The sequence below is a fragment of the Bombina bombina genome, chromosome 3 (genome assembly GCF_027579735.1).
Source record: "Bombina bombina isolate aBomBom1 chromosome 3, aBomBom1.pri, whole genome shotgun sequence".
Taxonomy (NCBI): domain Eukaryota; kingdom Metazoa; phylum Chordata; class Amphibia; order Anura; family Bombinatoridae; genus Bombina; species Bombina bombina.
Genome location: NC_069501.1, coordinates 250366822 through 250379733, shown reverse-complemented (window position 1 = coordinate 250379733; position 12912 = coordinate 250366822). Strand labels below are relative to the sequence as shown.

Below are 12912 nucleotides of genomic sequence, written 5' to 3'. Positions count from 1 at the left end.
AATACTCGCTGATACCAATTACCGATACTTTTTTTTTATGTCATGTGACAGTTTACCAAGCACAATACAGACTAATTATTTAAGATTCCTTCTTTATAATTATAAAGGACTGAAATTCAAAAGACATGAAATAAAAAAGTTCACTGAACATGTTTATAAATAAAAAAATATTACAATAAAATATTAAATTTAAAGGGGTGATACAATTGGGTTGTAGGGCTGTTATATAACATAAATCTGACATTTGTATGGAGGTTCAACGCTAAGTTGAACAGTCTTTCACTTTCCCCACTACTGCATGGGGCAGAAAGATATTTTTGGGCCATTTTAGCCAGAGCTGGAAATCTGTTTATTAACTGCCCAGTACTTCAGGGGTTTGTCTGAACGAGGTACAGTGATCTCAACTTCAATAATACAAATAACAGCAATTTGTATTGTCAGAACAGTAGTAAATTTTTAGTTTAGTCTCCACTCCAGTTTAAAATGAAATGGGAACATGCAGTTTGAAAAAACGCCACAAGATAGCATATGAGTAGGAAGTGGAGGTATCGGTTTAAGTATCGGTGCATTTGCACGAGTACAAGTACTCATGCAAATACTTGGTATCGGTACAGATACCGATACTAGTATCGGTATCGGTGCATCCCTAATAGATATATATAGAAATATGTATTTACAATAAAAAGTACATTGGAATGTGAAATATTCATAAATCGTGTCAGTTTTAGCACACTTGAATAAACACGGGTTAGCGCTTGGGTATGGGTGTTAGTTTTTTTTCAAGTTTGCGTGCCCCATTGAAGTCTATTATGTTAAGGTGATCACAACTTCACAAAGTCTATCATTTTACGTGTGTCAGGTTTCCCTTAGTGCCAAAGTTTTTATTTTCAACTCGTAATGTAAGTGCAACCCGATGCGTGCACAAAGTAAATGCGCGAGTAGGAGCGCAAAATAGCGCTCCACTTGTAATCTAGCCCAAAGTGGTTATAATGCCACAATCATTATCTAAAAAAATGTTATCAACAGTTTGGTAAACACATTTATTTTCAGCAAAAAAATAATAATTGTAGCCTAAAGAAACAGAAACATGTACAAACTTTGTAATGTTCTGAATCTAAATAAAGATATCAAATATTCAAAAGTGCAGCAGCCAGCATGTTAACAAAGTGCCAGACACGTTGCCTTCTTAAGACAGCACTAAAGGAGCAAGGATGCAAACTGAATGTATCTAAAGGGAAAGCAACAGCTGCAAAAGCAAAACCATGTAATTCACGATCAGCTGAAAGGAGAGGCATATCATGCAGTTCTGGCACGTAATTAAATCCTACTCACTTAAAGGGATTTGAAACCCAATTTTTTTTTCTTTTATGATTCACATAGAGCATGCAATTTTTAGCAACTTTCTAATTTACTCCTATTTTCAATTTTTCTTTGTTCTCTTGGTGTCTTTCTTTGAAAAGGTAGAAATGTAAGCTTAGGAGCCGGTCCATTTTTGGTTCAGCACCTAGGTAGCGCTTGCTGATTGGTGGCTAAATGAAAAAATGTTAATTGAACAAACACATGGCCGATTAGTAATGTTACAATTATGCAAAATAGTCTCATTCACAGCAGATCACACATTCACTAGTCTTTGGATATTCGGAAACAAAAACCTAGCTTCCTTTTTTTTTACCTGGGCAAACTACAAACACACTCATACATTTCTAGTATACTTAACACCATCAATTCAATATCTTAAAGGGACACTAAACACAAATTATAAACTAAATGATTATAAACCTTCATATACAAGAATAATTTTAAACTTTTCATGAATTAAACCCTTCTTAATTTTTAAATGTCTATGCAATACTGTGGGGCAATATTAGTAATTTGACCTTCACTTTAATTTTGTCAAATGTATATTGTTTTATATTTTTTTGTTTCTCTGATTTTCCTGTCCTGTGCTAACCAATCACAAACTAATATTCAGATATAGCACAAACTCTGTTTGCACATGTGCAGAGTGAGGCAGCCTGCTCTCCTCTATTCCTTCATGGTAGTTTAGCACTGATTCAACTTGGTTACTATGACAAATAATAATGATTTGGGGAGGAGTGGCCAGGCAGGGGCCATGAACAGTTGCAATATTTGGAGCTCCTAAAGTGATGTGTATAATCCGCCGATTTATGCAAGGACTCTGCTATATCTCCTGACATAAAGTCAGGAGAAAATATGCACCAATGAGGCGTAGTATCTGCTGCAGTAAAAATGTTTATTGTACAATCCGAAAGTAATGTACAGACAAAGTCACAGTGGAAAACGCCTGACGCGTTTCGCGCATGCGTAGATGCGCTTCATCGGAGGCTAATTAGAATCAGTATGTGACAGCTTTTTAAACAAACATTCTACCAATCATATGTGAATTTGAATATGAGCCAATGGTGTGATTGCCCAGTGTAGCTGATATAAGCATAAATCAGTTCAATAGTGAGCGGAATAAGTTATTTTTGTTTATTACCGCAAATTATAGCCACACTGGGAATTCAGACCTTAAGGAATTCTTCTTCCTGGCTCCTATTTGACATACTTATATGCATATTAGAAATTCAATACAAATTCAATACAAAGCGGTTGGGCTTACCGCTTTTTTGCACCAGCTACCTGCTTTAGCCACTCTTGGGATACAGAACCGGCTCCCTGTCCCTCTGGCTTATACCTCCCCCCCAGGAAATACCAGTTGGTTTAGCCTAAATTACGTCACGGGTGACGCAGCAAGGATACGTCTCTACGCTGGATCTCTCTGAAGCACGCCGAGAAGGGATACACAGACTGCACCCCCTGGGAGGGGTTTCATCGACCCATCCGAGGAGAAGTGCGGAAGCGTTCCCGGGCACCCCACCAACATAGTGGAGGGTAAGAGTTGATCTAATTACATTGTGAACTGGCATTTCCACCCGTGACTATTAGGCTCTGGGACATACTTTAACACTTTGAACGGGATTACACCTTCTCCATGGGACAATGGACTCTGTACCTATTTGAGTGACTTTCCTAACTGACCGAGGTCCAGAATATTAATACACAGATTATTGGGACCTGTATCCCCCATGTTTATGTGCTTCGATACACGTTTAGAGCACTTGGGGATTTTCGCTCTGAACACACTTCTGCTTTGATGATTATTTGTTATATCTCCTGACAGCCTTCTCATCTTTGATTAGATAGAGAACAGCAGTATTGATCTATCCTAAACTTGCTGAGCGTATGACCTCTGGGATCCAGATCTGGCCCATCGAGTTCTTAGGCGGCGGCCTTTCTACAGGATTCTGACCCCCCTCCCCCCCCGTAACTCAGGGTATAACAGTCTTCATTAGACTGCTCACTATTCCAGAGTAGGGAATCATCCTAGTGGAAACTTAAATTACATGTAAGAGTGTATGAGGAGAAGCTATTGTCTTTATAATGGAGGTCCTGAACACGTGGGAAACAAAGATGGTGCAGATCATTGAGGATCATTACTGGAACCTTGAAGCAGAGCTCTCCAGACTGTTCCTAATACCTGTGGTCGCAGTGGCCCCACTGGCTGAGAATAATTGTGGAACTGCACTCTGCCTGTCAGCCCTGGCCGGAGTGAAGGCTCCAGACTTTCTTAGACAAACGGACAAGGCCTGTCCCATGAGCTCTGGGGAGCTAGATCGACAGTCAGCGACGCCTAGGGCAGAGAGAGCCAAGTCGATACGGAAGCTTGGTCTTACGGTGTACAGCCACCGACTCTTGAGACACTGCTTGCAACTGAATATAGGAGGAGGGGGGAAGAGGTCTGTGCCTTAAAAGTGGTGGCTACTATTTCAAAGTACCCCCAACCCGCGGATGCAGCCGACAATGAGAAGCAGAAATGGACCTCTATTAGATCACTCTATACTGAAGCCTTCTGTTGGTTCCTTCCGATTTGCCCACCCTTGATTATGACTGGAACTTGGGGAAATGTAAATAGAGAGTCCCTAACGGCCCAGAGACGCCGGAGCTTAATTGCAAATGATCAGTCACGCGTACTTAAATGGCGAGCTGAACGCTTCATCTACCCAGGGCCTCACACACCAGTGATTACCTTCCAAGAAGACCGTCAGGGAGTGGGCTGAGTGAAAGCCATTGCTCTAAGTGTGAGACCCAGGACCGGGACTTTTAGAGGCTAAGGGGACTCACTAGCATTAATATAAGATACCGTGGATTTAGCAGGTCTGGGGACATGTCATAGAAATGTTTTACATAAGCTGATTATTTGTTAGAGGGGCAGAGGATGTATATATATTGTGCAAAATGTCTTACATATTTATCTTAATTATCTGCATTGCCTGTGCCTATAGACTTTAATGTGTTTAAGTCTCTCATGTTACCCAACGGTTTTGGTTTTGATTATTTTTTAGTTGGTTATTTATTATGCCTGTGTTACCTCTTATCAACTAAGCTCGGTCTATACTAAGGCTGCAAACTACTGCTGTGACCCTGTAATAGAGGTTCATTTACTTTGTAACTACCCTCCTGAGTCTCATTGAAATTGGGTAGAATTAGCTAAGTACCTACAGCTTTAGCTGAGTATTCCTATATTGGTCTGGAAAGAGTTTCACATATATACATATATATAATTCACAATAGTAGTTAGTATATACTTGCAAATTTGTCTTATACATCTATTTATCTCTGTTCGGTTAATACTGCTTGCCCTGTAAATTGGAAATCCACTTTCTTAGTTATATCTATTGTCGGTGCCCAGTAGTTCCTAGTTCCTAGAGCCTTGCACTATTTTAAAAAAAATATTTGAGGTTATGGGAGGTTGCGTAGCAGTCCAAGCTTAACCCCTGCACAAACATATATAGAATATAATTTTGCAATTCATTTCAGACTTTAGATTTTTAAGCGCTATGAGTGTGACCCCTGAAGAGGCTGTCTTAACCTATGTTAGCTTATGGATGTGCTGTCTGCGGCCGAGGCAGTACATCAAACTACATTTCCCATAGTCCCTAATGCCCATATATGTGGTGGTTAATACACATTCAAGTATATATTCTTACCCACTTCACACTTATTCTCTAAGCTTTCAATACTCATATGAGTAACGATAAATTTACATATAAGTTTGTATTCTCAGCCACTCACTCTAATGTATTCACATGTTCGGGGGTTTATCAGCTCTCCCTACATTATAGTTCTGATATAGTTCTGATATAGATATCCCCCCAACTGCTTACACTGAAAATCTAATAAGGATGATTCCCCTGTCATTTTATCTATGCAGTATCTAGACCTTAAAACCTCAGAAAATAGAGATTAATTGATGGGGACCCAAGAGTGGTTTCCTTGTTTTCAGAAGTTGCATTCCTTAGTTCCGTTTATTTGGTCAAAAGGGGTCCAACAGTGACCCTTAAGGTTATTTTGAAGGCACAGAGCTATACTGGCACTTACTTGGTAACTCAATATATATATATATATATATATCTGATGTCATGTAATTGCACCTAGTTTTTGTAAATGCAGGTTGAATGGTTGACTATATGAAAACACTTTTTCTGTAAAGCGTTTATTGACATATGCCTTTAAATGAATCTCAATAAAAAAAATGCAGGCTTACAAAATAGGGTGTTGCTACATCTGTAGCTTAAAAACTAAATGGACTGCCCTCTGGGCAGGCTTATCACCTAGTTAACCCATAAAGTAACAATTCAGTGCGGTCCACATCAGCATATAACGATTTAACAAGAGTGTACCCCTGTAGTGAGATTCCTGTCTGGCATGTAGGGGCTAGGGGGAGGAAAAAATAAATCACTGTGATGGTGTGGGTGCCAATAGATAATATAAGTTCTATGTGTAGGATGATGTCATAGGTTTTGTAACTAGTGAAATCATTAATGATTTAGAAAATATAACTTCTCTGATCTGTAGGAACAGGTCAATAGTGATGCCATTGATGATGTCATAGGTGATGACACTAGTGATGTAATTAATGATGTCATCAACCACATTATGTGTGATGTGATCAGTGATGTCATTGATGATGTCATGCAAAACACCCATGACTGGGGCGGTTAAGTTTGGAATTACCTTGCTTTTTAATATTTGATTGAGAACTTAAACTCTAGGCATTAATGTCTTTCTTTTGCATATATATATATATATAAAGTATTGCTTCAGACTTGATAAAGGAAGGAACTCTTCCAAAAGCTTGTCAACTTATAAATGTATAGTTAGTCCAATAAAAAAGTATCATTGCTCAATGCAAAAAAAAAAAAAAAATAATAATAATAATAATAATGATTTGAAAGAATGATTTGCCTATCATGATTGTTGAAACAAATCTGATAAGCCACCTTTTAAAAGCATGTGACACCATAGAAGCTTAGGGAGAGGTAGAAAAGTAAGCAAAATCTTGCATAAATTGCCTTATAGTATTAACCCAAGCCTCCCTGGGAGAAAGTGAAACAAAACATTTCTTAGATGTATTTTACAACAAAAGGCTGAAAAATAATTTCACATTTTATTTGTTGTTGAAATGTCAAGTTTAGTGGTCCTTTAAGTGCTATCAAGAAGAAAACCAACTGACTTTTGGTAGAGTGAGGAAGCAATGACATTAAAGGAACAATGTACTGTAAAATTGCATTCCCTAAATGAGTTTCCAATAACTCGTTATACCAACTGCAGAGTTTACAATGTATGGGAAATTGCTATTTTTAGGTAATGGGTAATTAAGGGATTATCTATCTTTTTAAACAATAAACATTTTTAATTAACCTTTCCTTTTAAAGGGATACTAATCAGTATGTTTTATTGTTTTAATAAAAAAGCACCAAGTTGAGTGTTATACTTAATAGAAATCGTTGCAATATGTATTAGAGATCACTTTAACCCCTTAGTGACTAGATCATTTTTCAATTGTCTTTACCGTTAAGGACAAGGGCTGTTTTTACATTTCTGTGGTGTTTGTGTTTAGCTGTAATTTTCCTCTTACTCATTTAATGTACCCACACATATTATATATTGTTTTTCTCCCCATTAAATAGACTTTCTAAAGATACCATTGTTTTCCTCATATAATTTAATATAAAAAAAATATAAAATATGATGATAAAATTGAAAAAAACTCACTTTTTCTAACTTTGAACCCCAAAATCTGTTACACATCTACTACCACCAAAAAATAACTATGATAAATAGTTTCTAAATTTTGTCCAGAGTTTATAAATACCCAATGTTTACCCCCTTAACGGACCGATATTTTCAGACTAAGACTTCCCCAAAAGACCAGAGTATTTTTAGCATTTTTGCTATCACTCCGTTTAAACAGAAATAGAGCCTTTTTTTATATTATATTTATATTATATATTTTTTATATCCCAAAGTATTGATCTAGGCCAATTTTGGTATATTTCTTGCCACCATTTCACCGCCATATGTGATCAAATTAAAAAATCTTTAAATTTTTCACAAACTTTAGGATTCTCATTGAAATTATTTACAAACAGCTTGTGCATCTATGGCACAAATGGTTGTAAATGCTTCTCTGGGATCCCCTTTGTTCAAAAATAGCATATATGACTTTGGCATTGCTTTTTGGTAATTAGGTCGATAAATGCAGCTGCGCACAACACTTGTATTATGCCCAGCAGTGAAGGGGATAATTAGGTAACTTGTAGGGTTAATTTTAGATATAGTGTATAGATTACCCTCCCACCTGACACATCTCATCCCTGATCCCTCTCAAACAGATCTTTTCCCTCCCCCGCCCCCCAATGGTCATCTCCATCTTAAGTACTGGAAGAAAATCTGCCAGTATAAAAATAAAAGTTGTTTTTGTTTTGTTGTTTTTTTAAAAAAAAATATTTTCTGCAGTGTATGATCCCCCTTACCCCCAACCTCGCTGATCCCCCCAAACAGTTTTCTAACCCTTCCCCCTCTACCTATTTGCTGCTATCTTAGGTACTGGCAGCTGTAGTGTAGCTGCCCCCCTCAATACCGGTACTCCCTCCCCTTCCAGATTCCTTTCCCAACTCTTATCTTCTTCTCCCTCCTTCCCACTCACTAGCTACCACTTTTTTTCCGTAGCGGTCCCACCCGATCCCGCCTCTCTTACTTTGTGTTTTTACATGAATGTCATAATTAAACTTTCACTGTTTAGATAGGAAGTGCATTTTTTTCATTAAGGTTCTATACATGGCATACAAACAAACAAATAGCAGTTAAGTCTATACAGAAAGATCGTTTCATTACAAAAATAAAAACCACTGCAAGATATCTAAGATAGACGTATCATGGTTATATTAAGATATTCAAGAATAATGGTAAATACAAGCTTTGCCAGCCAAACTTTATGTATTCTGAATGCCACAGAAGGCCACTTTTGGACCTTACATTGCTATAAAGAAAGTACAGAAGGTAACCATGGTCAAAAGGAGACCACTCTTGGGCCTCAGTAAAGAACCTCGATTTTTTTGTTTTATAGCATGTATAGCAACTGTTAAATGAACCGCCTATGGTAATAGTCACTTATGGACCCATTAATAGTGGTATAAGTCAAAGGAGGCAGACTAGTTAGGTGTGTAGCCGCTCTTGGGCTTAGTATAGTAACATATTTAGGATTATATAAAGGGACAACCTCTACAATCCAAAATGTATTATGTGTTGTATATAAAGAGAAGGATTGCTATTAATTTGGATACCATAGGAGTGTCAAACCCTTGAAATAAAATTATTTATTAAGAAGTTAATTTCCTCCCTATTTAGGGCACATATACATTATAAGAGTGATATGTAACTCCAGGGAGCTTGTGTGTCCGCTCAGATATATAGAGATGGGAGAGTATAGTAAGGCATGCTACCCCGGCTGCAAGTAGCGATGAAAATCTACACAACTGCCAGTGTTAATATAGCCCATCAGTTTGAGTGAGACATATAGCTATACGGGATAGTAAGATCTCTATGCAAAACACACATGTAGATAATATATTCAAAGGAGATAAGTTAAGCTCCCTTCAGTCACATTATCCAGAGCTTTGGGGTCGGGTTATGAGCCTCCCTGTCTTAAATGCAATAGCCAGGCTATGTGCAATATGGAGATGATACTATATATTTAATGGGTGAGTATAACAGTGTTCGATAAGCTGGGAGTTCTACCCAATTCTATATGTTTGGATAATATTTCCCATACTAAAGCTTGTCTCATTTATACAATCTAAGCATTATATAAACAAATGCAGCAAAATGGTAACTCAGTGTCCTCGACTCATTTCTTAGATTAAATACATTATATAAATAAAGAGTGGATATAATTAGCTGGGTTAGTAGTAGTGAAGGCGCACTGGAACCTCTGTATAGCAGGTTAGGGACAATGATTGCTTGTTCTGAGCACATATGCAATCTCATAAAGCCTGGCAAAATAAAACAATAAATTCTGCATAATAAATAGCTCACTAGTTAGGAGGAGGCATTTTGAAGGGATGAACATGGGGTTCTATGTTGTAAATTAGAGGAATCAATTGTTTGTTCTTAAACATCAAATATACTCACAAGTTTTCCCTTGAATAATGAGCTCTCAAGTTAGTAATATATAGAAAAAACAGTAAGACAATTAACTCTGCAGGGCTTAATATGTGTGAACAATAAATTATTTAAGGAAGCCCATCTCAGTCATTTAAACCTAAGTATTGTATAAGCAGATGCGGTCAGTCAAATAACCTGTTACACCAACTTATATGTAGCACTTGCACTGTGCACAATAAAAAATTAAAGAGAGCGTAGTTAGCTGACATACTAGTGATAAGTGGATCAGATACACAGAATAGTAGGTTAGGAACAATAATTGCTTGTCCTAGTTACATTTAAATAAGTCACTGCTTTTATAACAACCATTTGAACTACAGGTATACCCCGCTCATACAGCGGGTTAGGGACCGGAGCCCCGCTGTAAAGTGAAAACCGCCTTAAAGTGAAACAAGGTAGTTTTAGCTTTCTTTTCAGTGTTTAAAATCTTAAAAACATGTTTGAACTAACATATATTAGGGGTACAATAGTGCTACGTTTAGTTTAACACTAGCACAGCAAGTATTCAATTAGTATTCAATAAATACTGTACCTGTAAAATAGTGACAATTACTGTAGTAAAATTTGCCAGACTATAGCACTGAGACACAGATTGCACTACAGTGCAGTTAACAGAGTGAACTAAGCATAGCAAAATGGTGCCAGTCACTTTTCTCGCAATCTCACAATGATTTACAGCACTGTTTCAAAATCTTTGGAGGTTGAACTTCAGCTCCACAAAGCGCTGTATTAGCGAATCGCTGTAAAGTGAAGCGCTGTAAAGTGAGGTATACCTGTATAACCGAAGAAAGGAAACAAAAAAAATTATCTTTATAAACTCTAGAACCTGACAACTTGGTTGAAGCACCACGCTGCATATTGTTATAAAGTCCAAGGACATTATCCGACTCCTTTCCTATGAGAAAACTCAGTCCCATGCAGAATGCTGCTTAGAGAGGGATTCAGGCTCTGAGAGAGATCTATTAACAAATGGGAGCCAGGATGTCCTGCTTTTGTCCTGGGGTCGTCAAGTATCATGGAAGCCTGAATTGTCGATGCCCGTGTAGGGGGACTTGATCAATGTAGATGCAGGGAGAGCTAATCCAATGTAAACTTGATGGAATTCCCCTGTGAGGAGTATCTGATAACATGTTTTAGTTGCAAGCTCCATATATGAAATAGGTAGAGGGTGTGGGAGCTCCTCGTCATTGCGAACCTAAATATAGGTTGTAGTAGTCCCTGTAATGGGAGAATCTCTGTAGTGATGCATGGCTTATTATGCTCACTGTGATACGAGCTATCTAAGAAACTTCTTGGATCCGGTCCCACTGCTGTTAACAATTGGTAGAGTGATTGCTCCAGCGTCACCTTATATTCGTTTAGGATCTGTATCATCCGGCTTTCCCATCTGTCTATAGCTGCAGTTATGGTAGAAGGGCCAGAACAGCTTTGGGCAGACATATACTGGTAGGTATGAGGGAACCTTCGTGCTGAATTGGATGTAACTCGGAAGTACAATTTTTAATAGCTTTTTCTTAATTTATTTATCAAATTCAGTATGTTCTTTTGTTATCCTTTGTTTAAAAGCACACATTAGTAGGCTTAGGAGCAGCATGTCACTACTTTGAGCTAGTTGGTGATTGGTGGCTACACACATATGACTCTTGTCATTGGCAAGATGTGCTAAGCTAGGTCCCAATAGTGCATTACTGTTCTGGTGCTGACTTTAACTATGTGTTTAACCATTTTCAGTGGTTTAACACATAGTTATATGCAACAAACAGTGTAATAATTAAATGCTATAATACACTAGAGCAGTTTCTTTGTTTGTCATTTTAGAGCAATTTTTTTAACAAACTAATCATTTAAACAAATTTATAAATCAGGGAAAATCTGTATTTTAAATAAATTTCAATAAACAACTCACAAATTAATTACAGTTCTTTTAAGCTTTTATTTTGTGTTTGTATTTTAAATAAATTTAAATAAAAACCCCACAAATTAATTACAGTTCTTTTAATATATTATTTTGTGTTTGAATTTAGGCTTCAATGGGGATAGGATTTTAGCAGAATCAAGTAAAAAAAAAAACTATGTCTCCTAGGATAGATTGTATAAATGAAAGGTAGGATTATAGAATAATACAACATAAGAATGAATTGTAAACAGAAAATAAATTTAAAATATTTCATTTAGATTTACAGATCTCTACTGTCTTTGCAGTCTTCAAAACCTATAGTAAGCATTCCACTCTCTGCAATTATTGAAGTCCGGACTACGATGCCTTTGGAGATGCCAGAGAAGGATAACACATTTGTACTAAAGGTAATCCTTAATTATGAATGATAATAATGAATATGCATGTCTGAGTTAATATATATATATATATATATATATATATATATATATATATATATATATATATATATACAGTATGTATTGGGCAATTTAGATTAGGTATTAAATATAGAGTATAAGTAAGTCAGAAGACAGTCTAATAAATCAAGATAAAGAAGGAGAGCGCATCCCCAAACTCTAGGTATTACATTTATTAACAGGTACCACGCATAAAAACATATACACTTAGAAGAAGGGAAATGAAAGTGTGTTCATCAGGGTAACTGTCCACACTTGTTACAAACACTCCTAGTGCGTCTCTTTGTGTCCCCACGTTGAGAAGGAAAGTAAAGGATCCCTTGAGAAAGTCAGTAATAGGTCCGACAAAACGCATATGGTGCGTTCGATACTGATGGATTCACTTTATGGGCTATGTTACATCTAGTACTTTTGGGTATTGACGGCAAGTTCCCGTGCCTCAACGTGGGGACACAAAGAGATGCACTGGGAGGATCCCTAAATGATTTACTAGATTTTGGTAGTTGGGAGACCACAATCCATTCTGGACAAGAGAGACGCTCCAGGATCTGAACAAGGACTTTAAATAATGGCACAGCAGAACATACACAGCCAAGTGGGTACTTTTTATTTTTTTATGACAATCATTTCAAGAAAGATCACTGGTATATGAGGAAAAGACTGTTTAATATTGACTTATTGATTTTTACACTTAATTTTCATATTTATTGTTTTGGCCTGTTTTGTTATCCAATTTCAGTACAAACGGTGTGCAATCAGGAGCACCTATATAGTTGTTGAGAAGACAGTCTAATGCTGTAATTTTTTTATAATTATATAAACATATTATACATATAAGGTTTCTCATCTTGATCCACAAACCATTACTGTTGTACCAGTAAAAGAATTGGTAGAAAACAAACTATGGGAATGATTCCAATCTTTATGATCATGTTTATTGGTTGTGTTATGACTTCTGATATGCCTTTTTCTGTGTGGAGCATATCA

General features: G+C 36.9%; 1 protein-coding gene across 2 annotated transcripts in view; it reads left to right on the top strand.

The window, feature by feature from the left end:
• SH2B2 (SH2B adaptor protein 2) overlaps window positions 1–12912 on the top strand; it is a 192845-nt gene that overhangs the window by 143384 nt on the left and 36549 nt on the right. Inside the window, exon 3 of one of the 2 annotated variants that reach the window (XM_053706256.1) lies at window positions 11773–11874. In XM_053706256.1, coding sequence (XP_053562231.1) covers window positions 11773–11874 — 102 coding nt within the window. Of the gene's footprint in view, window positions 1–11745; window positions 11875–12912 lie in introns of both variants that reach the window. The other variant, XM_053706255.1, reaches the window with a different exon arrangement.